Source organism: Lynx canadensis, chromosome A3 (assembly GCF_007474595.2).
Source record: "Lynx canadensis isolate LIC74 chromosome A3, mLynCan4.pri.v2, whole genome shotgun sequence".
Taxonomy (NCBI): domain Eukaryota; kingdom Metazoa; phylum Chordata; class Mammalia; order Carnivora; family Felidae; genus Lynx; species Lynx canadensis.
Genome location: NC_044305.1, coordinates 22,509,180 through 22,536,931, shown reverse-complemented (window position 1 = coordinate 22,536,931; position 27,752 = coordinate 22,509,180). Strand labels below are relative to the sequence as shown.

Below are 27,752 nucleotides of genomic sequence, written 5' to 3'. Positions count from 1 at the left end.
GATCAAAATCTTAATATAAGCTCTGAGGACTAGGCCCTCTCCCTTCTTAGGTCTCTGGCACCAGGGCAGGCAACATTGCCAGTGCTGACCTGACCTGAACTCAAGGTTTTCCCCATTCAGTTCTGTACTGTTTCATCCCATCTCTCAGCTGCCCAGGGTTCCTGGCTCTGATTCTGTCACCCGATATGCCACCTGTCACAGTGAATGAGCCTGTTAACACCTTTTTTCTATTCTGGGATCCTCTTGGTCATTCAGAATGATGAAAGAGGCCAACAATCCAGGTGCGCAGAGCAGCAGTGTCTGGCTCTACACACAGGACACGGGGGCCTGTGACAGCCTGTAAAAAGCCGGGCTTCTGTGACCCATCACCAGGGTTTGACGTCAGCCCTCCAGAAGTGAGGGTGTTTGTTTGTTTGTTTGTTTTTTTTAAGGCATTTTCTAAGTAGTACTTCCCAGACTGGGCCCCTGAGACCTTGGAAAGGCAACAGTGAGTTTCACATGATAGAGACCGTATTTGAAAAGCCAAACCTTGGATTCTCCACCCCGGCTCCCCACTCCCCACTAGGCCAGACAAGAGGCTGTTACATCAGGTTTTTACACTGAAGTGGGGCAACAGCAGCCCTGTAACTCTGAATATTGTCTACTCAGCAGCACCCTCTACTACCAGTTATAACTTTGAGATACAACAGGAAAGTCATGATTCAATAACTGCAGCTTGGAAACTGGCATCTCTTTAAAGCTCAGTCTCTCAGGGGTGGTGGTCATAGGTGTCCTGGGGGGTAGGGCAGGAGCCTCTGAGCACAGCTGTTGGCAGAGCTGACTCTGCAGGCAGGTCTCGGAGGATAAGTAAGACGACAAGATGATGTTTGTGGCAGATTCCAACACAGCATGGACAAGGGGTGGGGCGCCTGACTGGCTCAGTCAGTGGAGCGTGTGACTTTAAGTTTCAGCCCTATGCCAGTTATAGAGCTTTTTTAAAATTAAAAAAAAAAAAAAAAAAAAAAGAAAGGAAGAATGGCAAAGAGTGAATGTTGCCTGACAGGTTGCTCACTGGATACTGTTGCAGTAATGGTGGAAATGGATTTTGGAAACAGCATGCCATTTGGGGTCCCCTGGTCAGAGGCTGAAGGAGGTATAGGGCTCCACACAGGTGGCTGCCTCCCTGAATGCCTGGAGCGGGTGGTCTCCAGGCTGGGAATGTGAAGGCATCTTCCTTTCTCAGTCTGAGGAGAAGAGGGAACACATCCACACTTAGAGCCCTGGACAGGGGGTCCCTGCTCTGCCACTTGATGCTCAGCACATGTGCCTTTCTGATCCTCAGTTTCCTTGTTTGTACTGTGAGGAGGTTGCAGTAGTGGGGTGGGTCTCCAGATACTGTGTGGGAATTCCAGATGGGGAACAAAAAAAGGAAAACGGGAGCTGCTCTGAGGAACCTAGGGTGGGATGAAAGTCCAAAAGCCTTCCTCAGTTCCCCCTTGTGGGCCCTCAGAGCCTGGTTTGAAAATTACTGGCATTACTGTCTCCTAGGACGTTGGAGTTTGGAGGCTCCACATCCTCATTTCTAATCCCAGCACCCCTTTGACCGGCTGTGTGACCTGGGAAAGGCGGCCTCACCTCTCTGAGCTTCACTTTGAAACTGTCGGAGCCAAGTTGGGGAAGTCCTGGGTGACTGGGAAGCCGATGTGAAGGTTTCTGGTATCTGTGGTGAGAGGGCCAGAGCATCTGGGACCACACATCTGGAGAAGGGCCTGAGGAAGGGGGCCGCTGGCAGCAGTGGTCACAGGCGGGGGTTGGGGTGTACCTTTTCCTTCCATGTGCTGGGGGTTCTGGTCCAGGGTGCGCCAGGCCTCTGCCCCCCATGGCTAGCAGAGCCAGAGGCTGCCACCTTCTAGCCCACTCAGGAAATCGTCACACCCCGCTTGAGGATCCAGGAAATGGGAGCCTGTCTAGGTCCTGACTGGGGAATTGGCCTGGCCGGGATCTCAGCCAGGCCCTGCTAGGTGGCGCCGAACTCCAGCCCTGGGCTCTGTGGTGAAGTTGTAGCCATGAGCACTGGCTCTGGAATCAAAAAGGCTGAGCACAGATCCTGGCTTTCCCACTCACTGGCCATGTGACCTTGCGCTGCTCACTTCTTCTGAGCTTCCCTTTTTTCCTCTTTGAAACGGGAATGGTAGGCCTGGTGAGGTGATGAGCTGAGAAGTTAAAGTGCCTCATGTTGGGCCAGCTCACGGCCACCCTCAGCCAGGGGAGATGCCCCAGAGCACATGAAGTCTTCCGGCCCAGAGACCCAGCTGACCTGAACTCTGGGTCCATCTGGACGGCACTGAACTGCCTCTAGCCCCTTAACTCTCCCTCCAGCCCCTCAGGCCTGGACATGTCAGGACAGAACCCTCTCACACCCTTGCCCATAGCTGGGGTGCAAACAGTGCTTCTGAGGAGCAGCTGTCTCCGGGGGCAGAGGGAGGGGAGTTGCCACCAAGCAGGTCCCTCCCAGGCAGCCACTCCAGGCCCATGAAGGGGGTTGGCCATCTGTACTCTGGGCAGGGCTCTCCCACCACCTGTGCCCTGGTGCCAAGAGTCTGGAACCAGACCCGGTCTGCCCACCAGAAGGGGCTTTCTCTGTTTTCACCGAGCCAGACTGGAGATGCCAGCACAAGTACCTCCTGGCTGCCTTAATTTCAAGGTTCCCAAGGGCCTCCTTCCTTTCCAAGGGGGAGGCCCTCACAGACAGCCTTCCTGAGAGCTGGGGGAGAGGGGCTAGAGCTCCAGAAAAAGCAAGGTCTGAGGACAGCTGCTCCAGCAGTCACAAAGTCCACATAGTCACGTGTGCCACAGGCTACACTAGGTGGCAGGCAGGTACTGTACTGTGTTTTTTAAAACTTTGAATGAACTAACTCCACTTCAACATTTGAAGGTTTTATTATTATTATTTTTTAAGTCCAGATTTCTGACTTCTCTCACCCAGGTCTCCACAAGCAGCTGTGGACCAGAGGAGTTAGATAACCAATCTCCTATAGACATTTGAACTTGTGACCCCCATTCTAGGTCAATCCACTTAGTTGACAGCTGGGGAAACCAAGGCCCGTAAAGGTTCAGGTCCGATGCCCACCACATCCAGTGTTGAGTCTAGAACCTGGTACCTTGGCCTCACAGAGCAGAGCTTTTCTGCACTGCCACTCTTCAAAGTAAGAAGCCTATTCCCTCCTCTATAAAACGTCAGTGATAATTATCTCCCCTCCCAGGCCTATGTCTGGAACAAAGTAGCACCTGGCCAGGACTCACTCAGTAATGATTCTTTTAAATATGTACTTGTAATACGCCCTCACTGGAAAATGTTGCTGGAAGTGCTGCTTGCTTTCTTTCTCTGCCAGCTTTTAGGAATGGTTATTTTCAATTTCTGATACCCATTCCTTAGGGTTTATTGAGCTCTTATTACCACGGCCTCATTGCCCAACTTCAAGCAGACTTACTCAAGGCTTTACTTCACAACAGACTGTGTTCCTGTAGTGGGGGCGGGGGGGGGGGGCGGGGGCGGGGTGGGTGTGGGGGGGGCTCACCTAAAAGCTCAAGGCCCTGGTCCTGGGCATTAGATTCCAACTCAGAATCAGGAGTAAACCATTCTTCCTTGAGCCTCAGTGTACCCAACTGTCAAATAGGGATTTGTTCATTTATTCAATAAATATTTCTAGAACCCAGCCATGTACTGGCCTGGTGCTGGGAAAGCATTGTAATTATACAAGATATTTAGGGTCTCTACCCTTAAGAACCTGTGTTAGTCAGGAGCTCTTTCTGGTAGGAGAGAGACAAAAAACAAGTAAATCAGTTAGTTGGTTAACACTTGAATGAAAACAAATGGGGTTCTCAAAGCTGAAAGCTTTAGACAGGGCGGTCAGAGAGGTCCTCAGATCAAATGGGAAGGGGTAGACATGCAAAGATGAGGCGGGGATCATTTCAGGCCAGGAACAGCAGGTTCAAGGGCCCTCAGGTTGGCATGTGCCTGGAGTGTCTGAGGAAGAGCAAAGAGGCTAGTGCAGCAGGAGTAGAATGAGCAAGGGGAAAGTCTAGGAACTGAGGCTAGAGATGGGGGTGGCAGGGGCCAGTTATTGTAGGCCAACGTGAGGAGTGTGCCTTCTATTCTTCATGGAGTGGGGAGCCTTTGAAGGCTTTAGAAAGGGAAGGGAGTAATCCAATTTGTACTTTAAAAAAATTCCTCAGGCTGCTGCTGTTGGGAGAGGGGCTGTGGGTGTGCTGAACCACTGACAAAGCAGGGAGGCCAGAGGGCAGAAGATGGAAGCCTAGACCAAGCCGGGGGGATAGAGGGAAGCCATTCTCTACAAAATGTGCTTTTGAAGGGGAGGGGCAAGGCCTTGCAGATGGAGGTGGGTGGTAAGGGGGGCGTTCCAAGGCTTCTGGAGTGTAATCGAGTGCATGAGGTCCTCTCTCTCAGAGAGCAAGGCCACTGTGGAGGAGGAAAGGATTCAGATTCATTCTGGAGGCTCTCAGCTTGAGATGGCCTTGGCAGTGCACATGGAGCTGCCTGGTGCACTGGGCTATTGAGATAGGAGGTGATACGCCCTTCTGGCTGCTTTCAGGTCTGGTGCTGTGAAACCCTCCAACCATGGTCCAGTTTTGGGGGGACTTTATGAGGGCTGCTGTGGGTAGGAGGAAGATGCCACTGTTCCAAGCGGCCCCAGGAAGCAGAGGACCCTGTCTGAGAGGAGACAGCCCTCTCTTCAGCCTCCTTGCCTTGGTCCCTGTCTTCCCTTTATCAGTTACATTACCTGAATTCTACTTTACCAGGCTGTGCCCTGCCCACATCGGTCTTCACATGCCTTGGGGGCTGTCCTGCTCCTTTGCTCACAGAGGATGCCTTGATGTGAAGGCATTTCCTTGCCACTCGGTGACTATGGTCCATTCTTCTAGATCCAATCCGTCAGTCTTAATGTCTTCCTGACAGGCCCCCAGCTTGTTTCCCCAGGAGGTGATCATTCTCTCCTTAATCCAGAAACATTGGTAACAGTAGTTGCAGGGGCCCAGCTATGATTACAGAGCTTCCTGTCTCTCATCTGTTTGACTCCTACTCAGGGCATACTGGATATTGCATCCCATTTTCTGGGTAAAATAACTGATGTGCCCAAGGCTGCTCCTCCACATGACCCTTACCCAGTTAGTGCAGTGGGTGGGGGCATAGGGTAATAGTCAACCTTCAGGCAGCCTGAGTTTAAGCCCCAGCCCCAGCTCTGCCTAGCTGGGAGGTGAGATAAGGCAAGTCATTTCGCCTCTCTGAGCCTCACCTGTAAAATGGGCAATGACAGAGCTACCTCACGTATACCCATTTTGAGGCTTCAGTTGGCTAAGGTACCATCCATTCTCATTATTCATAGTAGTTATATTCATAAAATCTGACAAACACTGAATTAATGAATACTGAACCATTGCTCCTATGGGAAATAGAGGCCCTGCACATTTTCACCAACTAATCAGTGCGTATATTGTTTTGTGTGTGTCTGTTTAAAGATACTTATTTAATGTACTGATGATTTATTAACACTGAATTGGCCAATAGCACTATAACTCACACCTGAACAAGGCTTATCTGCCACGCGTTTTCTCCATAGGCATATCACAGCCTTCTTGCACTCAGGAACGCTAGATAGCACTTCAGCACTATACTTGGGGGCATTTTAAATAGAGAATCACCAATAAAAAGTACAAAAATGGAAAAACATAGCACTAAATGGACCAGGAAACGGACACTTGTTTACAGTGTGAGAGCCGAAACAAGAAGGCAGAGAGAGTCACCTGTTCAACCTTAGCCGGGAACCTTGTGCATTGGGTGACTCAACTTTTCCTCTGTGCGTGTCTGAGAGTGACCGCAAACCCCCTGTGACTATTGATTTTGGGGTTACAAATAAATTTTATCAAGGAGGTGAATTCATAGTTACAGGAGGATTGACTATATGTGAAGAGTTTGCTCAGGCCAGGCTTAGTCAGTGCTCAGTGTAGGTCTGCTTTTAGTATTGGAACCATTACCCACAGGAGTGCATCCTGGTTTCTGGACAAGACTCCAAGGCAGGGCCAGGGCTCCCTGAGCTATGTGGCTTTGTCTTCCCCAGTGTACTGCCTTTGTGTCCTCTTGGCTCCTATGGGTTTTGGGATTTGAAACAGGTGTAGATTCCAGAGGCCTTGAATGCCCCCACTGAAGGGTTTGTTCCAAGTCCACTCACTGGGACTTGGCACCATTGAAAGGTTTCAAATCAAGTAATGATGTGACTGGACTTCTCAAATGGCCCGCCAGGGTGGAGGAGGTACTGGAAAGGCAGGACAGGAGGTTGGGGGACCAGGGAGGAGCGGTGTGGGTGGTCCAGGGGAGGCTGGCTCTAGGTCATGGGGAGAGGAACAGATAAGAAAGGCAGTTAGGAAGCACCTGGTTGTGGGGAGTGGTGGGGGGGTTCCCAGGAGGATTTTGACATTGCTGACTCTTGGGGCACAGTGAGGGAGGTGGCTTCCAGACTGACACAGTGGGAGAGTGGAGGTCACACGGGTTGTCAACAGGAAAGTGGCTCTGAGAGGGCAGTCTGTCCCTGATCCTGACCCAGCTGCTCAGAATTCCCTTCCAACTTCCCCGGCTTCTGGGGAAGAAACAGGGAAGAAGGGAGGAATTTGAGGCTGGTAAGTGAGAGCTTTGAGTTCTGTTTTTTACCATAGCACACAAATGAGTGGCCTGATTTAGCTGTGTGGTTTCACAGGTTGCTCATCGGTGAGAGAGGGAATGGGATCTTCTGGGCCCTCAGCCCTTCCTTTGACGAGCCCTTTCCTAAGCCTGGCAGAGCCAGCAAAGGGAGTTGAGGTGGCTCTGGCTCCAAGGCCAGCTCTGTCTGCTCACGTGGGGCTTAAGAGGGCCCACTGCCTCTTCTGTGAAGCCTGCTGCCATAGCTCTCATGCTATCTGTGGCCCCCCACATCCACTCCTCTTCAGGAGTCTAGGCCTCTTCTTCAGCTCCCCTGCCAAGCTTGGACCCCTGGTTGCCTGCAACACAAGGGTTGTGCCAGGCCTCCAAGGCACTTGCAGTGGGGCTAACTTCCTGGGGTTGCTGCATCTATAACTCTTGGGAGATGGGAGTCACAGCCATTCCACTGAGTGTTTGAAGCTCTATTTGGCCATCTTATTACATCTTGATGTTAAAAAACACAATGTAGAAATAAATTCATTCTGACCTGATAAGAGTTTGCTGGATAAAATCTTGAAGCAGAAGGCAGAAATGAGACAAAGGGAGCTTCTTCTTAGAAGAAACAAGGACTTGTGTGCTGTGGGGCAGGAGGCTGGGCTGGATGTCTGGGGCCGGGGGCAGGCTGCACGGAGGAGGCATTGCACAACTGGCTCCTGTCTAAGCCTGAGCTTGAGGGATTGGCATGGCCAAGCTGGGGGCAGGGAAGCACGTGGCCCCCGGGGGCAGTGGCTCAGTGTGCACACATTGCTGTGGCTCAGCAGGTATTTCACTCGGGGTCTTTGAAAATGTGTGTAAGGACCAGCTGGAGGAGATGGTCACACTCAGGGGATGTTCACTCTCTAGCTTCCTGGGCTGAAAAGTTTTCCAGAGTGAGTAGATGAAAAAGTTGGACCTATGTGCTATGTTATTATAAACTATGGCATGTGGAAATATCTCCCAGGGCCAGGAAGGGCCGCAGTCACATCTTGGAAGAGGCAATGCTGGCCAGGTCCCACATCTTGGGTCTCTGGGGCACTTGCCCCACCTCTAAAATTTAACTGGCAAATGATGACTGTGCACCGTCTGGGCTAGTAACACGCGTGGGACACACGCTCCGTCAGGGGCATGGCCACAGCCCTGAGTGCTCCAGGTGACCCACAGAGAGAGGAGGGGGGCAGACTGCCTGGGCCAGCAAGAGCGTTGGATGGAGGGACTGGCTGAAGGACCTGGAAAGGGATTCTGGTAGAATGAGCGCATGTGCAAAGGCTTGGGTGCATGCGGAGTGTGGTGTGTTTGGAAATGGGTGCATGTGGCTCTCTGAAGCTGGAGGGGCCATCCTAGGGGGTGGGGGGACAGGAGATGAAGCTACAGGGACTAGGCTTTAGAAAGGGCTCCAAATTTGGGAGGAGACAAGAACCTTGCATACTCCAGTGTTGGGAGCCTATAAGGGAGCCTTCACTAAGGCTAAGTAATCTTGATTTGGGGCAGCTGAAGGGTTTTTATAACAATGATGAGGTTCATTTTCTCATTCAACAAATATTATCGAGAGCTTTCTATAAAGCTTATAAGGTATTGCCCTGGGCCTGAGATATGACCCAATATGCCAAGACAGACAGAGTTCCCCCAGTCCCAAGCCTATAACCATCAACAAGTAAATGTCTAAATGAGCTGATGACAGATGTGACAGATGCTCGAATGGAGATGCTGGCCCATCTGAAAGCAGAGGAAAGTCAGAGGAGGCCTCTCTGAAGAAGTGGCATTTGAAATGTGAGGAGTGGAAGCTTTCCAGGTAGAAGGAGCAGCATGTGCAAGAGCCCCAAGGTGGGAAGAAGGGCGGTGACAGTGTTGCTAGAAGGGGCAGGGGCAGTTGTTGGCCTGTATTTCATGGCATTTCCCACTTGTGAAATGAGAGCTGTTCTGTACAGTTGGGTCCTATCCCCCTGCCCTGGGGAAAGACTGTGCACAGAGCTGAGGGATGCCTGCCACCCGGGGAGCCCCTGACAACCTGAAATCCTCCCTGTGAGTCACATTACTTATCTGGCTGTGACTTGTGCCCAGGAGACAAAAAAAAAATCCAAGATAAGTTCACCTTTCCTCTTATCACACCTGGCCCGGCCTCTCGCTAGTTCACTTTCCCTCTAATGAGTGGCTGTCTCAGCCAGGGCTCAGGCCTCTGAGTACGTGTCAGCAGGACTCTGGACCTAGACAACCCTGAGCAGGAGGCTGGAGGGTCAGTCCTCTGTCCAAACTCCTGATTGTGGGCACCTCACTGTCTCCTGGTGGGGGTGCCTCTTCCACACAGATCCCTGCACACACTAACTTCTCCAGGCCAGTGGGAACTCCACCCCACAGATGGGGACAAGGACCCTGACTGGGGTCACACAGTCTTTGTCAGACTTAGAACCTACAGTTCTGGGTCTGCCGGGCACTGTTGGTCATTGGCTTCAACGAGCTGCTCTTAATGTCTGGCTCTTGCAGGAAAACTTTCCCCAGGGTTGTATAGAGAACCAGCCCAGCCTCTCCGACCAGTGACCTGGGGATAGTACCATTTTGGCTCACAACCCCCACCCTAGGCCTGGCTCACTGTGTACCACAAACTAGTAGCCATGCCAGCCCTGGGCTGAACCTTACCCTCTGTGACGTAGCCTATGTAATCCCTCCCTGTGGCCATCAAATTAGTATATGACAGAGCTGGGATCTGAACTCAGGCTTGTCTGGTTCCTTGCTGCCCTCTGGTTTCTGGCTCCTTATCATCAAGTGAATGGAATGACTCAAATGGTAGGATTTCAGGTAGTAGAGAGAAGGGATTCAGAGCAGGAATCTCTTCTTCATTCAATGATGGGAGGTTCCTCACCTATCCTTGAGTAAGAGAACAAATGGGAAAATGGTTTCAGTTTGTCAAGGGCTGTGTGAATATGGTGTGCTATTTAGAACTCCTCCCCACCCACTGAACAGATGAGAGTACTGAAAAGTCCAGAGTGAGGCAGGCACTTTTGTGAGGAATTGCCAGGGCCTAGAAGCCAGGCTTCTGCCTTTAGTCTAGCCCTTCTTCCCCCGGCAGTCAGATCTCAACTTGGGCGTCCCCCTGCAGACAGGCTCCAGGGTCTAGCAGGATACTGTGGGGCACAGTGATCAGTGAAGGCCCTAGACACCTGCAGCCCCAGCCTGGCAGAGAGGGGCCTGAAGACTGGGTAGCAGAATGAGGTAGGCTGTGCAGCCGAACAGATGTGGTTGCCACTTACTGTTAGCAACTCTGGGTGTTATCTGACCCTGAACCTCACATGCCCCTGCTATAAAGTGGGCATAATCATATCCCCACTTTACAGAGTCACTGTGAGGTTTAAATTACAAAGCCATAAAACCGAGCACAGCTCAGTAAATGACCCACCTTGAGGCTGTGAGCCTGTGTGCACAGCCAGCTGAACACAGGAGCCCATCTTGCTTGAGCAGGCCTTTTCCTTCTCTGGCAGTACAAGAGAGGGTCATGTGCCTGTTGACCAAAGCGCTGCCCCCTGCTTGCTCTGCTGCCCATGTTCTTCTGCCCATGTGCCACATTTCTCAGGTGGGGTAGGCAGAGACTGGGTGTGTCTGGTGGGATCCCCAGGTTTTCTCAACGCCTCAGCAGGACTGGGAAATTCTGAACAGAGTAGGAATTGAGTGCTCCTGGTTCTGAGCTCCCAGAGCCCTCTGTCACCTCCAGACTCAGGCGTGAGGCATGGCTCCCAGCTCTGGGGCTCTTCTGCTGTGGCATCTGTTACTGTTCACTCATTTCATGGCTGTTTCTCTGCTGATGAGGCTCCTAGCTTTCCTGGAGTCTGTATAGGGCCTGGCCTAACACAAGTCTGTCAGATGAACTGACAGATGGAAGGGCTTTTTAAATTAAATTTTTATATTTAAGTAATTGTAATTTACATACAGTTGTAATAAATAATACAGAGGGATCCTATCTACTCTTTACCCAGTTTCCCTCAATGGTAAAATATTGCAAAATTAATATAATATCATAATGTATCAGAATATTGCATAGTATATCACAATACCAGAATACTGACATAGATACCATCCAGCCAATCTTACTGACTTCACCATTTTCCCTTTACTTGCTTTGTTTAGTGCTCAGCAGCTTCGTCGTGTGCAAGTTCACGGTCCACCTCCTGTTCTAATTCTTGGCACACAGAGGATCCTTCTTGTCACCCTTTTATAGCCACAACCATGTCCCTCCCTGCCTCTACATCACCCTCTGACCTGCATCTCCCTACCTGCCACTAATCTCCACATCTTTATAATCAGGTCATTTCAAGAATGTTTTGCAAATAGAACCATACAGTATGTAGCTTTTTGAGATTGCTTTTTTCACTTGGTATAATTCACTTGAGATTTGTCCAAGTTGTTGCTTATATTAGTAGCTGGTTCTTTTTTACCGATCAGGGGTATTCCACAGTCTGGATGTACCACAGACTGTTTAACCAGTCACTGAAGGGCATCTAGGTTGTTTCTAGTTTTGGGCTATGACAAATAAAGCTGTCATGAACACTCACGTATAAGTTTTTTTCTTGTGAACATGTTACCATTTCTATGGGATAAATAAATGCCCAAGAGTGCAACTGCTGGTTTGTAGAATAATTGCATATTTAGTTTTAAAGGAAACTGCCAGGGGGAGCAGATTCATGATCTTTGTGATCAAGAATTTGTGAGTTCAAGCCCCACATTGGATGTAGAGATTACTTAAAAATAGTCTTTTAGAAAAGAAAAGAAACTACCAAACCATTTTCCAGGGTGGTGGTACCATTTCACATTCCCACCAGCAACATATGAGTAATTCAGTTTCCCCACATCCTCACCAGCACTTAGTGTTGTCACTGTTTTTTAATTTAGCCATTCTGATATGGTTGTGTAGTGACATCTCATAGTGGCAGATGGATAGATTCTGCTGTGCCTTGCTCACGGCCCCTGTGGCACTGGGCCTGGTTTTGTGGGTTTCTGTTGGGCCCTCACCATGAACGGTAGCACCTTGAAAGCAGAGCTCAAAGTCACTCACCTGACTCCCACTCCTAGTCCCAGTTTGTTTTAGTCCTCATGGGGGAAACAGCATTTAGAGTTACGATGCTGAGAAAAGCCCCAGGATCTGACCCAGCCCCTCACAGCAAGTAGCTACTGCTGTTTCAACAGCACCTTCTGTTTCAGACAAAAAGTTGAGCATGTAAGAAGCCAGCTGTGGGCCTTTACTGTGGGCCAGTCCCAGGCCAGGCTGGAATGGGATTCAGAGATGACCCCAGCCCCTACCATGGTAGGGCCTGGTTCCCTGAATCATGGTGGCGAATGGGGAATTGGACCAGGTATGGTGGACTATTGAGGGAGGCAGACTGGTATATGGGGTTTTCACATAATGAGGAGATGGTGGGAATAGCAAGATGGGAGTAGGGTTAGCTGGACCCTAAAGGATGTATTGGTCTTTGACCAGATAGAAAGGGGGCATCCAAGCAAAGGGAAGGTAAAAAAGGAAAAGACCAGCAGGAACAGTAGGTCTGTCCGTGAGCTTGAGGAGGGAGCAAGGTTAACATTCTTTAGCACTCCTGACCTCTGTATCACTGTCACCGCATCCCCTGCCACTGGGTCAGGCTCTTTCACAGCCCGTGGCACCATGAACTTTATGATCTAGTCCATGCCCCAGCTGGATAATACCTTTGTGTGTGACTATGAGGTGGAGGATGTCATTGGTCCATGTTGGCATTCCCAGCTAGACCTGGCCTTGGACTAGTAGAAGAGTGGGCAGGGCCTATGTCTGTCTGTCTTGGTCACTGCTGTGTCAGACCCCCATTCTCCTGCTCCACAAATCCTTCCTGAGGGAATAGCCAAGGCCAGAGCTAGGGCCAGGTCAGGTGGGGCCTCAGACTTGAAAGGGGTTCCAAAGGTTTGGGACCTTACCTTCTCCTTGCCCTCCTCTCTTCTATCTGCAGGTTCATCATGTCTAGTGGCTTATAAGAAGACCCCACCACCGGTCCCTCCACGTACCACGTCAAAACCCTTCATCTCTGTCACAGTCCAGAGCAGCACCGAGTCTGCCCAGGACACCTACCTGGACAGCCAGGACCACAAGAGTGAGGTGACAAGCCAGTCGGGCCTCAGCAACTCGTCAGACAGCCTGGACAGCAGTACCCGACCGCCCAGTGTGACACGGGGTGGAGTCATCCCAGCCCCTGAGGCCCCGGAGCCACCCCCAAAACATGCAGCTCTGAAGAGTGAACAAGGGACGCTGACCAGCTCTGAATCCCACCCTGAGGCCATCCCCAAAAGGAAACTGTCATCTATAGGAATACAAGTAGGGGTCCCTTTCACACTCTTATGTCCTCAGCCCACCCTGTGCACCTGCCTGCGTGTAATTACATCTGGTGGAGGCCCACTAGGTCTCCTGGGCAAAGTGGTTTGTCTCTTTTGGAGGGTTGGCTCCAAGTGGCCTAACCAAATTCCACCCATAGCCATGCCTTCCTTACGTTTGCCCACATGTTGCAATCTGTAGCCGTGGGCATGTGTCCCTGTTTCTCCAGTGGGTCATCCCAGTCAATGTAGTTACACTCAGCCAGCCATCTCCTGTCCACTGTTCACCTGTCTGTCTGTCTGTCCACTCCACCCTTTGCCCTGCCAGCCAACGCGTGGGAGGTGGGACTGGCCTAACAGTTCTCTAATCCAAGGTCAGCTCGGGTGCGGAGGCCGCAGCCCCGCTTGGCAGCGGGAGCAGCATGGAGCCTAGACGTCGATGGGCCTGGGGCCCAGGACCCAGGGCCCTTGAGCCATGGGGGTTGCTTGAGGGGAACTTTACCCAGAGCCTTCTCGGGCCTGGGGGACAGGTAGGTGGTTTGAGGCACCAGGCCCATGTCAGGTTGAGAAGTGTCTGGTCCTGAGGTCTCCCTCCATGGGAAAGGATCCAGGCAGATATTTCCCCAGGACCAAGTGGCCAAAGCCAGCAGACCCTCCTGGAAGCCAAACTCCCTGTCCACCCACAGCAGGACAGGGTGTACCAGCTCCCCTCTACTGCTTCACAGCACCTCCTGTACACATCAGACCACAGTAATCTGTCTTGTCAGCTGAGCTGGGGAAACTTGAGCCCTGCTTTGCAGATTCAAGAGTTGCTCTCAGTCCAGAGTGCAAGGACTCCACCTGCCCTGACTGAGCCTCCAGACTAAAGTGGAACACACTCAGGGCACGGAAGAAGGAAAGTGGCTACAGTGAGCATTGAGCTTGGGGAAGGTGGAGCCCTCAAGGAGGTCAGGGTGGTGTGCGTTGTGGCTTAGGGCTGGAAGGGCTCTCCCATTTCCCCAGCTGCCTCTGATAACTGGATGTGGCTGAGTGGATGGCAGAGGGCTAGAATGCCAAAAGAACTTGGGACACAAGGGACACTGAATGGGTTCCAACCAGAGAAAAACTCATTAGCCAGTTTCTTGCACTTGCCTGGGCTTCAGTTTCCCCACATGTACAGGAACAGATTTGTCCGGGAGATTAATGTTTTCTGGGCTCCTTCATAAGGGGTTCAAGTCCCTGCCCTGTGCAGCTGCTCCAGGAGGGATTCTGAGGGACACAGAAAGTAGCCTAGTCTCTTGGTCTTAACCACGCAGGGTCTTTGGGCAGCCCCATCCTCTCCCTGGCCAAACCAGATACTCCAGTCTTTTCAGAAGGTCTTAGTCTCACTGTTGGTTCCTTTCGTCCAGAAATTTACCTGGGGATGAGCATCCTAGCTCTTGGGCCTTCCCCTTCCCTGGTTTCACCCCCACCTGTTCCAAGCTCTTGTCGCAGCTCTTTGAGATTGGTGATGCTGTACTCCCTGAGCTGGCGCCTGCTGAAGGAGAAATGCAGTTGCATCCCCGTGGCGAGGAGGAGCCTGGCGCCCAACCCTCTGCCACTTCTGTGAAGCCAAGAGATTGGGAGTCCCCAATTTCCAAGGATACCCTGACAACCCTTATCCCATCCCTTGGTACCTCAAGCCCTAGGTCAAGTGTGGATTCTCCCTCATCCATGAGCAATGATGGAAGGGCCGGCCTGGCTGCTCCACGTCCATGCAGCTTTGTCCCAAAGAAGAAAGGCAGATTCGGGGCATCACTGCTGCCGTGTTTCCTTCCACTTCACGGGAGTGGAGAAAAAGCACTAGCTTTGCACTTGGGCCTGTCCCTGGCCCTTTCTGCTGCTCCCCAGGCCCACCCACTGCTGAAAGTAACCTCAGCCATTGAGGCCCAGGGACTGCATCCTGTAGCGTCCTGGGACCTTATTGGCTGTTGCCTTGGGGGCAGTTTTCAAATCCAGAACCGATGTCCAAGGTTTGGCCCTAGTACAGGCGCCTCCAGCCTGCCCTTCAGCTGCAGGGTTGGGGAGTGATCTTTGCCTCAAGACAGCCCCCAGCTTCGACTACACCAGATAACGGCTGTGGCTTTGTGTGTGTGTGTGTGTTTTCTTTCTCTTTCGTCGTCCTTCTTTTTTTTCTTCTCTTTGATGCGTGTAAAGGAGAGGACTAGAAGGAACGGTTCCCACCTCTCGGAGGACAACGGACCCAAAGCAATCGATGTGATGGCACCCTCCTCAGAGTAGGGAAAGCCAGTCATCTCCACCCCATCCCACCTCCTGCCCACCCACCCGCCCGCTCCACGCGAATGAGCAGTGCCCGGCTTAACTGGGTCCAGCCTCGGGCCCACGTGCAGTGTCCGCATGCCTCGTGTCTGTCTGTCCTTCTGCGTCGTCCCACTAATGTGAATTTCAGCAGCAAGTGTGGTGTTTGTTTTTTATTTTTGTCTTTGTCTCCGTGCCGTTGCTGTCGTTGTCCTTCAATAAGGTTGACTGCATTCAGCCAGTGCCAAAAGAGGAGCCCAGTCCCGCTACCAAATTCCAGTCCATCGGGGTTCAGGTAGAGGACGACTGGCGGTAAGTCGCATAGAGGCGGTGGCTGCCTCTCCCTCTCCTCCCCTTCCCTCTGCTCTCACCTCTCCTGCTCTCCCTAACCCACTTCTCCTTGCTGGATTTCTGATAACCAAGCTGGGTTCGGGGTTTGGGCAGTGGCCCAGGCACTGGAGGCTGGGCAGGCAGGCGGGCGGGCCTATGAGCGCTTGCTCTATGAGATCAATTGGCCCACGGGGGGCCGCAGCCGGCAGAGACACGGCCCAGCACCCCAATGTTGGTGGTCTTCTGGCCCCCACTGCAGTAAACAGGCAACCTTATGACCTTGTCCATGTGTGTGTGTGCGCGTGTGGGCGCGGGTGGGGCAAGGGCTGAGCAGAGAATGAGGCAGGGGCTGTGGGACCCGCTTCAGGCGCATGGTGAGCAGACGATGCATCCGTTTCTCTGTCTCCCGTGTGTCCGGGTCGGGGTGGCCTCTGGTCTCTGGCCCTCTTGGTGACTCTCACCCCTTCCTGTCCCCACCCCACTCCACCCCCCTGCCCCCCCCCCCCAGAAGCAGCGCCCCCTCTCACAGCATGTCCTCCCGACGGGACACCGACTCAGATACCCAGGATGCCAACGACTCAAGCTGTAAGTCATCTGAGAGGAGCCTCCCGGACTGTACCCCACACCCCAACTCCATCAGCATCGATGCCGGCCCTCGGCAGGTCCCCAAGATTGCCCAGATCAAGCGCAACCTCTCCTATGGAGACAACAGCGACCCTGCCCTAGAGGCATCCTCGCTGCCCCCGCCTGACCCCTGGCTCGAGACCTCCTCCAGCTCCCCGGCAGAGCCAGCACAGCCAGGGGCGTGCCGCCGGGACGGCTACTGGTTCTTGAAACTACTTCAGGCAGAAACAGAGCGGCTGGAGGGCTGGTGCTGCCAGATGGACAAGGAGACCAAAGAGAACAACCTCTCTGAAGAAGGTGAGTGCTGCAGGGATGGGCCCCGGGCTGGAGAGAAAGGTGCACAGCCTCGGAGCCTCCAAGTGGGAAAGGCCTCAGTTTCTCTTCTTGAGTCAGCTGTGAGCTCTCCTCTTATTTCCATTCTTTCCTCCCTTCTGTCTATCTACCTAAGCTGAGCTTTCTCAAGGAAGGGTGTACAGGCTGTGGGCTTGAATCCCAGCCCTTCCCTTCCTAGTGAAGTGACAAGTGCCTCCGAACCCTCCGTTTCATCTATGTAATGTAGAGCTACTCCTGCCTTCTCTGGGGGTATTTGTGAGGATTGAAGGTGGCAGTGCATGTAAAGGGCCCGAAGACGTGTGGGACACAGAAAGTTGGTACCATGCTTATGTCTTAAACAGCTCCTTATTGAGTGCCTACTGTATGCCAGGCACCAAGGATCTAACCATGGGCCTCAGCAGGGTGTGAGGAACTGTGAATGGGTGAAATAGAAGCCATCTACTTCTCTACTTCTGTTTCTCTCTATCCATGCCTCTTTCCAAAAATCCCTCTAGGAAATGAGTTCCGGAAAGAGCTAAAAATATGTAGGGAGCCTAGATTCACAGGTGGTTGTTAGCAGGAGAGAGGTGGCCCCTGGGAAGCTCCAGGCGGTGGCCCCAGCAGCTACACTGTGCCCTGACTTGGTTCAGTCAAAGCTCATCCTCCAAGAGAGCCCCTCTACAGAACATGCAGGAAAGACAGGTCTCCAGAGTATCCAGAAAGGATGAAGTCAGCATCCCACTGACACCTGATGGCGTGGAGCCTGAGGAGGGTACCCTTGGATGGGTCTGTATCCATAGACCTTTAGGCCAGTTCCCAGGTTTTAATGTCACACCTGCTGCTGCACAGGGAACTGTTGTGAGCTGTGTACTTACTAACTTTGCACAGTAAGAGTATTTAACAAATCAGAATGGAGCCAAGGACCAGAGAGTGCACTGAAATACTTCTAATAGGAACCATCCAGCCCACTGCCTGACCTCAGACTTCTCTGCTTGCAGCTGTCGGTAGCTGTACATCCTGGTATTTGCCTTCCTATTGCTTTTTTTCTTTTAAATGTGATTACCTCTTAATTCTTCTCAAATCAGTCATCGTCATGTATTGATTTCCTGCTTATAAGAGGTGAGTAGTTAGCTGTATCACCTCTGCCTCCTGTGCCCCACCCTGCATGTCTTACATCACAGTTTTGGCTTAAGTAACCACCAGTGTATTTGTTTACTGTAAGCATGTAAATATTATTGTTCACTGCAGAGCCTAATACTATATTATGGTTTAATTTCCTTTTCTTACACACTTTATTTTTCCTAGAATAAATGATTGCCCCATCTTTTTTATACACTTCATTTTCTAAGTTCTTATTTGTAATGTTTTACACACTCCACCAGATCTGCCAGCCTTCATCAGTATTATTTTTCAGATATGCAGACATATCAGATAATCTCATGATTTCATATTTTTCCTAGTGCACTTCTGTCCTCTGTTCTGATCTGGCTAGGTTACTCTCTGGGCCTGCTGCCTCACTGCTATCCAGAAACTTCCCTTTTCATCACCTGGGACTGCGCTTGGCCGCTGTCCCATGGGGGACACCCTGCTTTCCAGACCACGTGGCCTTCTGCTTTCTTGGCATAATCCCTCAATTTTGCTGGAACACACACCTTTAGTTCGAGATAAATTTTTGGCAACTGCATGTCTTCATTCAGACCTCACATGGTTTGGCTGAGTATAAAGTTGAAAATAACAAATTATATATGTAATGTATATGTATATGTTTGTATATATAACATATGTACGTATAAAAATGAAGTTGAAACAATTTTCTCTCAGGATCTTTAAGGCTATATTGTGTTTAGCTTCTGTTACTTGTGCTGAAAAGTTTGATGCATTCTAATTTTCAGTCCTTTGTGTGTTTTTACTATGGAAGCTGTTAGGCTCTTTGCTTGACCTCTCTTGTGAAATTTCTCAGTGCTGTGCTGTGGAATGGGACTTTGTACAGGAATGTACTGTGCCCATAGTTGATAGCCCCTTTCTATATGAAGATGCAGGTCTTTTGTTTCTGAGCAACAGCCTTGCATTAATTCTTAAAAATAATTTCCTTGCTTTCATTTGTTCTGTTTTCTCCAAAATTTGTGTCACTTAGATGTTGGACCTGCTGGATTGAGCCTCAGTCTCTGATCTTTTCTTCCTCATATCTTTTGGTTATCTTTCTGTAAGGCTCTTTCTTTTTTTCTTTTCCATGCTATAACATCTTTATTGATAAATAATTTGCATGCCATGAAATTCACCCATTCACCCTTTTATTTTTTATTTTTTGAGAGAGCAAGAGTGAGTGCGTGTGCACACACATGAGCGGGAGAAGGGCACAGAGAGAGAATCCCAAGCAGGCTTCATGATCACAGATCCCAACATGGGGCTTGACCCCACAACCCTGGGATCATGACCTGAGCCACAATCAAGAGTTAGACGTTTAACCGACTGAGCCACCTAGGCGGTAACACCCTTTCAAAGTGTACAGTTCAATGGCAGTTAGTACACTCAGTGTTGTACAACCGTCACTGCTAATTTCAGAACATTTTCGTCACTCCAAAAAGAAACACTGTAACTATTACTAGTCACTCTTGGTTCCTGCCACTTTCTCAGCTCTTAGCAACCACAATTCTGTCTTGGTGGATTTGCCCATTCTGGACACTTTTATAAACGGAATCATACACTATCTGGTCTTTTGTGTCTGGCTTATGTTTTGTATAACATTTTTAAGGTTCACTCAAGTTGTAGCAGTATCAGCACTTCATTCCCTATTGCTGAATAATATTCCATTTTATGGGTATACTTCATTTTTTATACATTTCATCTGTTGATGGACATTTGGGTTTTTTCCACACTTCAGCTAGTATCAGTAATGTTGCTGTCAACACCGTGTATAAGTTTTTGCGTGGAAGTATGTTCATTTCTTTTAGATATATGCCCAGGAGTAGAATTGCTAGATCATATGGAAACTCCGTGTTTAACTTTCTGAGGAACGTGCCAAATGATTTTCCACAGTGGCTGCACCACTTAACATTCCCACCAATGGTATATGAGGATTCCAATTTATCCATATCCTCACCAACACTTGCAATTATTGGTCTTTTTTTTCTTTCTTTTTTTTTTTTTTTAAGTTTATTTATTGAGAGAGGGCACAAGCAGGGAGGGGCAGAGAGAGAGGAAAGAGAGAATCCCAGGCAGGCTCTGCACTGTCAGCCTGATGCAGGGCTTGAACTTGCAAACTGCAAGATCATGAACTGAGCCGAAACCAAGAGTCAGACACTTGACCGACTGAGCCATCCAGGCACCCTGCAACTACTGGTCTTTTTGAATCTAGCCATCCTCGTGAGCGTGAAGTAGTATGTCATTATGGTTTTAATTTGCATCTCCATGATGGCTAATATTGTCCAGCATCTTTGAATATGCCTTGTGGCTATTTGTATATTTTTGTTTGAGAACTCTATGGAGATGGGGACATTTTCCTGACTTGATCTCCAAACTCCGTCCGTCACATGTTTACTGTGGCCATCCATACAACAGGTCATTCTACTGTTTTTTTTCATGATATTTTGTCCTTTTTTTATGCATAGAGTGTCTCCTGCCCCTGCGAGACCTACATATATAAATGTAAGTTTTCCTGGGACCCTGTGCTCTGTCCTTTAGGTTCCGTCTTTGTATTTGTCTTTTTGTTTTGATGTTTCCTGGAACATCCAGTCGTCTTGGTTATTTCTATTTAAAAGTGAGGAACTGATGTAGGAGTAGGAGGTTATGTGCTGGTATGTTAGTAATATATGATAGTAACATCACAGATGAAGAAATAATTATTTAAGCATCAGGATGTAAAGACTCTAACAGAAAGGTAAAAGCCATCATGAATAATACTGTGTTCAAGTCTTCTGTGTATAGATAGATGTAGGAGTGGAATGGTTGGATCATATTTGTCATTTTTTATTATGGTAAAATATACGTAACAAAAAGTTTGCCATTTCAACCACTTTTTTAAAATGTTTATTTATTTATTTTTGAGAGAGAGTGAGGGAGAAGGAGAATCCCAAGCAGACTCTGCGCTGTCAGCACAAAGCCCAACATTGAACTCACCAACCTTGAGACCATGACCTGAGTCAAAATCAAGAGTCGGACGCTTAACCAACTGAACCACCTAGATGGCTTTAACCACTTTTAAGTGTACAATTCAGTGTCATTACTTACATTCACAATGTCGCACATCATCAGTATTTATTCCCAGAACTTTCTCACCACCCCAAACAGAAATTCTGTACCCATTAAGCAATAACTACCCATTGCGCTCCCCACAGCCCCTGGTAACCTCTAATCTGATTTCTCTATGAATTTGCCTATTTGAGATATTTCATATAAGTGGGATGTTGCAGTATTTGTCCTTTTGTGTTTGGCATGTTTTCAAAGTTCATCCATGTTGTAGCATATATCAGAACCCTTTTAAAGCTGAATAAGATTTCCACTGTGTATAAATACCACATTTTGTTTTTCCACTTAACTGTTGATGGACACTTGGGTTAGTTCCCCCTTTCAGCTACTGAGAATAGTGCTGCAGTGAACACTGGCAAGCAAGTATCTGTTTCAGTCAGTTTGCAGTTCTCTCAGGTATATACTTAGGAGTGGGATTGCTGGGTGACCTATGTTTACAGCTTGCTGAGGAACCGCCATACTGATTTCCACAGTGGCTGCACCAATTTACATTCCCACCACCAATGCACAAAGGTTCCAATTTCTCCACATCCTTGCTAACACTTGTTAGTTTTCATCTCAAAAAAATAGCCATTCTGGTAGGTATAAAGTAGTAGCTCATTGTCATTTTGATTTGCATTTCCGTAATGATGCTGAGCATCTTTTCATGTTCTTATTGATCATCATTTGGGTATCTTCTTTGGAGATAAATCTATTCAGTTCCTTTGCCCATTTGTTAATTGGGCAGTCTTTTTCTTGTTGAGTTGCAAGAGTTCTTTATGTAATTTTTGAATAATAGGCACTTATTAAATATGTGATTTGCAAATATTTTCTCCCATTCGGTAAGCTGTCTTTTCATTTTCTTGATAGTATCATTTGATACACAATAGTTTTTAATTCTGACCTGGTCCTATTTATTTTTCTTTCATTGCTGTGCTTTTACTTATTTAAAAAAATTTTTTAATGTTTTTTTTCTTTTTAAAAAAATTTTTAAATTTTAATTTTTTTCTTTTTCCTTAATTTTTGAAATTCACATCTAAATTAGCATATGGTGCAACAATGATTTCAGGAGTAGATTCCTTAATGCCCCTTACCCATTTAGCCCATCCCCCCCTCCCACAATCCCTCCAGTAACCCTCTGTTTGTTCTCCATATTTAAGAGTCTCTTATATTTTGTCCCCCTCCCTGTTTTTATATTATTTTGCTTCCCTTCCCTTGTGTTCATCTGTTCTGTGTATTAAAGTCCTCATATGAGCGAAGTCATATGATGTTTGTCTTTCTCTGACTGACTAATTTTGCTTAGCATAATACTCTCTAGTTCCATCCACGTAGTTGCAAATGGCAAGATTTCATTCTTTTTGATTGCCGAGTAATCCTCCAGTGTATGTATGTGTATATATAGACATACACCACATCTTCTTTATCCATTCATCCATCGATGGACATTTGGACCCCTTCCATGCTTTGGCTATTGTTGATAGTGCTGCTGTAAACATTGGGGTGCATGTGCCCCTTCAAAACAGCATACCTGTATCACTTGGATAAATACCTAGTAGTGCAATTGCTGGGTCATAGGGTAGTTCTGTTTTTAATTTTTTGAGGAACCTCCAGACTTTTCCATGGTGGCTGTACCAGCAGTGCAAAAGAGATCCTCTCTCTCCACATCCTCGGCAACATCTATTGTTGCCTGAGTTTTTAATGTGAGCCATTCTGACAGGTGTAAGGTGGTATCTCATTGTGGTTTTGATTTGTATTTCCTGGATGATGAGTGATGTTGAGCATTTTTTTATGTGTCTGTTCGCCATCTGGATGTCCTTTTTGTAATTTTTTTTTTCAACGTTTATTTATTTTTGGGACAGAGAGAGACAGAGCATGAACGGGGGAGGGGCAGAGAGAGAGGGAGACACAGAATCGGAAGCAGGCTCCAGGCTCTGAGCCATCAGCCCAGAGCCCGACGCGGGGCTCGAACTCACGGACCGCGAGATCGTGACCTGGCTGAAGTCGGACGCTTAACCGACTGCGCCACCCAGGCGCCCCTGGATGTCCTTTTTGGAGAAGTGTCTCTTCATGCCTTTTGCCCATTTCTTCACTGGATTACTTGTTTTTTGGGTGTTGAGTTTGATAAGTTCTTTATAGATTTTTGGATACTAACCCTTTATCTGATATGTTGTTTGCAAGTATCTTTTCCCATTCCATCGGTTGCCTTTTAGTTTTGCTGATTGTTTCCTTTGCTATGCAGAAGCTTTTTATTTTGATGAGGTCCCAATAGTTCATTTTTGCTTTTGTTTCCCTTGCCTCTGGAGACGTGTTGAGTAAGAAGTTGCTGTGGCCAAGATCAAAGAGGTTTTTGCCTGCTTTCTCCTCAAGGATTTTGATGGCTTCCTGTCTTACATTGAGGTCTTTCATCCCTTTTGAGTTTATTTTTGTGTATGGTGTAAGAAAGTGGTCCAGGCTCATTTTTCGACATGTTGCTGTCCAGTCTTCCCAGCACCACTTGCTGAAGAGACTGTCTTTATTCCATTGGATACTCTTTCCTGCTTTGTCAAAGATTAGTTGGCCATATGTTTGTGGGTCCATTTCCGGGTTTTCTATTCTGTTCCATTGATCTGAGTGTCTGTTTTTGTGCCAAATGTTTATTTTTGAGAGAGAGAATGACAGAGTGCTAGTGGGGTGGGCACAGGAGACACAGAATCTGAAGCAGGCTCCAGGCTCTGAGCTGTCAGCAAAGAGCCTGATGTGGGGCTTGAACTCACAGACCACGAGATCATGACCTAAGCCAAAGTCAGACCCCTAACTGACTGAGCCACCCAGGTATCCCTACTTATTTTTAAAGGTATGAATATATATTAATTTAACAAAAATTAAAATTAGGATAAGAAGACAGAAGCGCTGAGAAACTAACTGGCAGCTCTGCTTGGGCAGGGCTTGTTGAAAGGTAGGCTTCTATGGACACCTAAGAAAATTGGTTTTAAATAACATACAGTAAAAATTACATCAAATAATAAAGGAAGCCAATTATATTAATATAGTCATCAAAATGTGTACTTCTTTCTTAAGGCATTAAATAACAATGTAGCAGTGAGTCTAATTATTAAGAGTTTCAAAGTACTGATGACAGGAAACATTATTTCAAGATAACTGTGACAGCTATAATGTGATATGAAATTATCTGTGATTTCTATTGGTGACAAAGTGACAGGTACTGCTTACAATAAAGTGGACTCATTGTCCATCTCAGTTTAAGGACATTGTGCTGTAGAGGGTGACTGGGTGACCAGCTGGCTCTTTCCTTAGGGGAAGACCTTGAAATGTTAGTACTCTTTCTCTGCAGTCCTTCTTCAGAGACAAATCTGGTTTCTCTAAGAGGCAGTATTTTCTTTCATACATATAACATTTACCACCTTAATCGTTTATATTCTTTTATTATTTTTTTCAATGTTTCAAGTTTTTATTTAAATTCTAGTTAGTTAACATGTAGTGTAATATTAGTTTCAGGAATAGAATTTATTGCTTCATTAGCCATCTTTATTTTATTTATTTTTTTATGTTTTTAAATGTTTGTTTATTTTTGAGAGAGAGACAATGCACAAGCAGGGGAGGGGAAAAGAAGGAAGGAGACACAGAATCTGAAGCAGGCTCCAGGCTCCAGACAGTCCACAAGAGTCCAATGCGGAGCTCGAACTCATGAACTGTGAGACCATGATCTGAGCTGAAGACGCTTAACTGACTGAGCCACCCAGGCACCCCTCATTAACCATTTTTAAATGTACAGTTCAAGAGCACCTGGCTGGCTCACTTGGTGGAGCAGTGCTGACTTGTGATCTCAGGGTTGTGAGTTCAAACCCTACATTGGGGATGCAGCTTATTTAAAAATAAAATCGTAAAAAAAATAATAATAATAAATAGCAGCATCTGGGTGGCTCAGTTGGCTAAGTGTCAAACTCTTGGTTTCTGCTCAGGTCATAATCTCACGGTTCATGAGTTCGAGCCCCACAACGGGCTCTGCACTGATAGTGTGGAGCCTGCTTAGGGTTCGTTCTCTCTCTCTCTCTCCCTCCCTCCCTCCCTCCCCCCAAAATAAATAATTTTTTAAAAATAAATGCACACTTCAGTGTTATTAAATACATTCATAGTGTTGTACAGCCATCACCACCATCCATCCCTGTAATGCTTTTTATCTTGCAAAACGTTTCAGTTTTTACCCATTGAACGATAATAACTCCTTATTCTCCCTTCCCCCTCAAGTCTCGGGCAACCATTATTATACTTTCTGTCTTTATGTTCCGAATACTCTAAGCACCTCATAAAAGTGGAATCACACAGTATTTATCTTTTTTGATTGGTTTGTTTCACTTAGCATTAATGTCCTCAGAGTTCATCCATGTTATAGCATATCTCAGAACATCATTCCTTTTTATGACCGAACAATACTCCATTATGCATACGCCACATTTCGCTTATGCATTCATCCATCAGTAGATATTTGGATTGCTTCCATGTTTCAGCTACTGTGAGTAATGAATTCCGCTGTGAACATGGGTGTCCAAATACCTCAAGTCCTTGCCTTTCAGTTCTTTTGAATATATACCCAGAAGTAGAGTTGCTGGATCATATGGTAATTCTATTTTTAATTTTTCATAGTCACTGTATCATTTTACATTCCCACCAGCAGTGCTCAAGTGTTCGAATTTCTCCACATCCTTGCCAACACTTGCTATTTCCTGTTGTTTTTTTTTTATCATAGCCATCCTAATGGGTGTGAGGTGGTATCTTATTATAGTTTTGACTTGCATTTCCCTAATGATTAGTGATTTTGAGCATTTCTTTATGTGCTTATTGGCCATTCACCTATCTTCTTTGGAGAAATGTCCATTGAAGTCCTTTGCCCATTTTTTTTTTTACATTTTTTTAAATGTTTATTTATTATTGAGAGAGAGAAACAGAGAATGAGCATGGGAGGGGCAGAGAGAGGAGGAGACACAGAATCCGAAGCAGGCTCCAGGCTCTGAGCTGTCAGCACAGATCCCGACGCAGGGCTTGAACTCACAAACCTGATACCATGACCTGAGCCAAAACTGAGAGTCAGATGCTTAACCGACTGAGCCACCCAGGGGCCCCTATATATTCTAAGTATTAATTCTTTACCCAGATATATCATTTGCAAGTATTTTATCCCCTTCTGTGGGTTCTCTTTTTACTCTATGGATAATGACTTTTAATGCACAAAATTTTAAGTTTTTATGAAGTCCAGTTTGTTTTTTCTTTTGTTACATGTGCCTTTCATGTCAGAGCCAAGAAATCACTGCAAATCCAATTTCCTGAAGCTTTTGTGCTGTTTTTTCTTTTAAGAATTTTTCTGTTGAAAAAAGGTCTTACATTTAGTTCCTTGATCCATTTTGAGTTAATTTTTGCATATGGTATTAGATACTTTTCCATGTGGATATCCAGTTTTCCCAGCACCATCTGTTGAAAGGACTGTCCTTTCCCATTTGTCTTGGTACTCTTGTCAAAAATCTTTTGATCTTATATGCAAGCGTTTATATCAAAGCTGTCTATTTTATTCCATTGACTATAGGTCTGTCTTTATGCCAATACCACTGTTTTAATCTCTGTGGCTTTGTAGCAGGTTTTGAAATCAAGAAGTAGGAGTCCTTCCATTTTGTTCTTTTTCAAGATTGTTTTGCATATTTGGGTCCCCTGAATTCCATATGAATTTTAGGATGGGTTTTTCTGTTCCATCTAAAAAACAAACAAAAAAACATAATTGGGATTTTTGAATGGGACTGTATTGAATCTGTAAATGGTTTTGGATAGTATTGACATTTTAACAACATTGTCTTCAATCCACCAATAGGGGATGTGTTTTTGTTTATTATGTCTTCTTTGATTTCTTTTAGCAGTGTTTTGTAGTTTCCATTGTACAAGTCTTTCATCTCGTTGGTTAGTTATTTATTTTATTCTTTTTGATGCTATTGTAAATGGAATTGTTTTTGTAATTTTTCTTTCATCTTATTCGTTGTTTGCATATAGAAATGCAACTGATTTTTTTTTCGCTTTGTATCCTGCTATTTTGCTGATTTATTACTTCTAGTTGTGTATGTGTGTAATCTTTAGGGTTTTTTACATAGAATATCATTCTGTAAGCAGAGATAATTTTACTTCTTCCTTTCCAATGTAGAGGTCTTTTCATTTTCTTGCCTAACTTCTCTGGCTAGAACTTCGAATACTGTTTTTTGTTGGTTTTCAATTTTAAAGAGAGAATGAAAGGGCAAGCAGGGAAGTGGGGCAGAGTGGCGGGGCGGTGGGGGGAGAGGGAGAGAGAGGGAGAGAGAATCTTAAGCAGGCTCCATGCTCAGTGTGGAGCTCTGGAATTGACTCGGAGCTCTATTCCATGACCCTGGGATCAAGACCTGAACTGAAATCAGGAATCAGACGCTTAACTGACTGAGCGATGCAGGTGCCCCTCCAGTACTGTTGAATAGAAGTGAGCATCCTTGCCTCATCTCTGATCTTAGAGGAAACACTTCCAGTCTTTCATCATTGAGTATGATGTTCACTGTGGGTTTTTCATAGATGGCTTTTATTAGTTAAAGTAGTTTCCTTCTATTCCTAGTTTCTTGAATTTTTCTTATGGAAAGATGTTGAATTCTGTCAAGTGCTTTTTCTGCATCAATTGAGATGATCACGTAGTTGTTTTTCTTCATTCTGTTGATGCAGCATAGTAGCACATTGATCAGTTTTCATGTTGAATCATCCTTGCATTCCAGGAATAAACCCCACTTGTTCATGATATATAATCCTTTTAACATGCCACTGAATTGTATTTGCTGGTATTTTGTTGAGGTTTTTTTGTGTTGATGTTCATAAGGGATATTGGTCTATAGTTTTCTTGTAATGTCAGTCTGGCTTTGGATTCAGCATAATGAGGCTTCACAGAATGAGTTAGGAAGTGTTTCCTCCT

At 47.1% G+C, this 27,752-nt stretch overlaps 1 protein-coding gene across 3 annotated transcripts in view; it reads left to right on the top strand.

Moving 5' to 3' along the window:
• Positions 1-27,752, top strand: part of DLGAP4 (DLG associated protein 4) — an 85,477-nt gene that overhangs the window by 38,964 nt on the left and 18,761 nt on the right. For all 3 annotated transcript variants that reach the window (XM_030309677.1, XM_030309675.1, XM_030309680.2), the window contains 3 exons: positions 12,667-13,028; positions 15,525-15,613; positions 16,140-16,552. In XM_030309677.1, the coding sequence (XP_030165537.1) occupies positions 12,667-13,028; positions 15,525-15,613; positions 16,140-16,552 (864 nt within the window). The remainder of the gene's footprint in view (positions 1-12,666; positions 13,029-15,524; positions 15,614-16,139; positions 16,553-27,752) is intronic.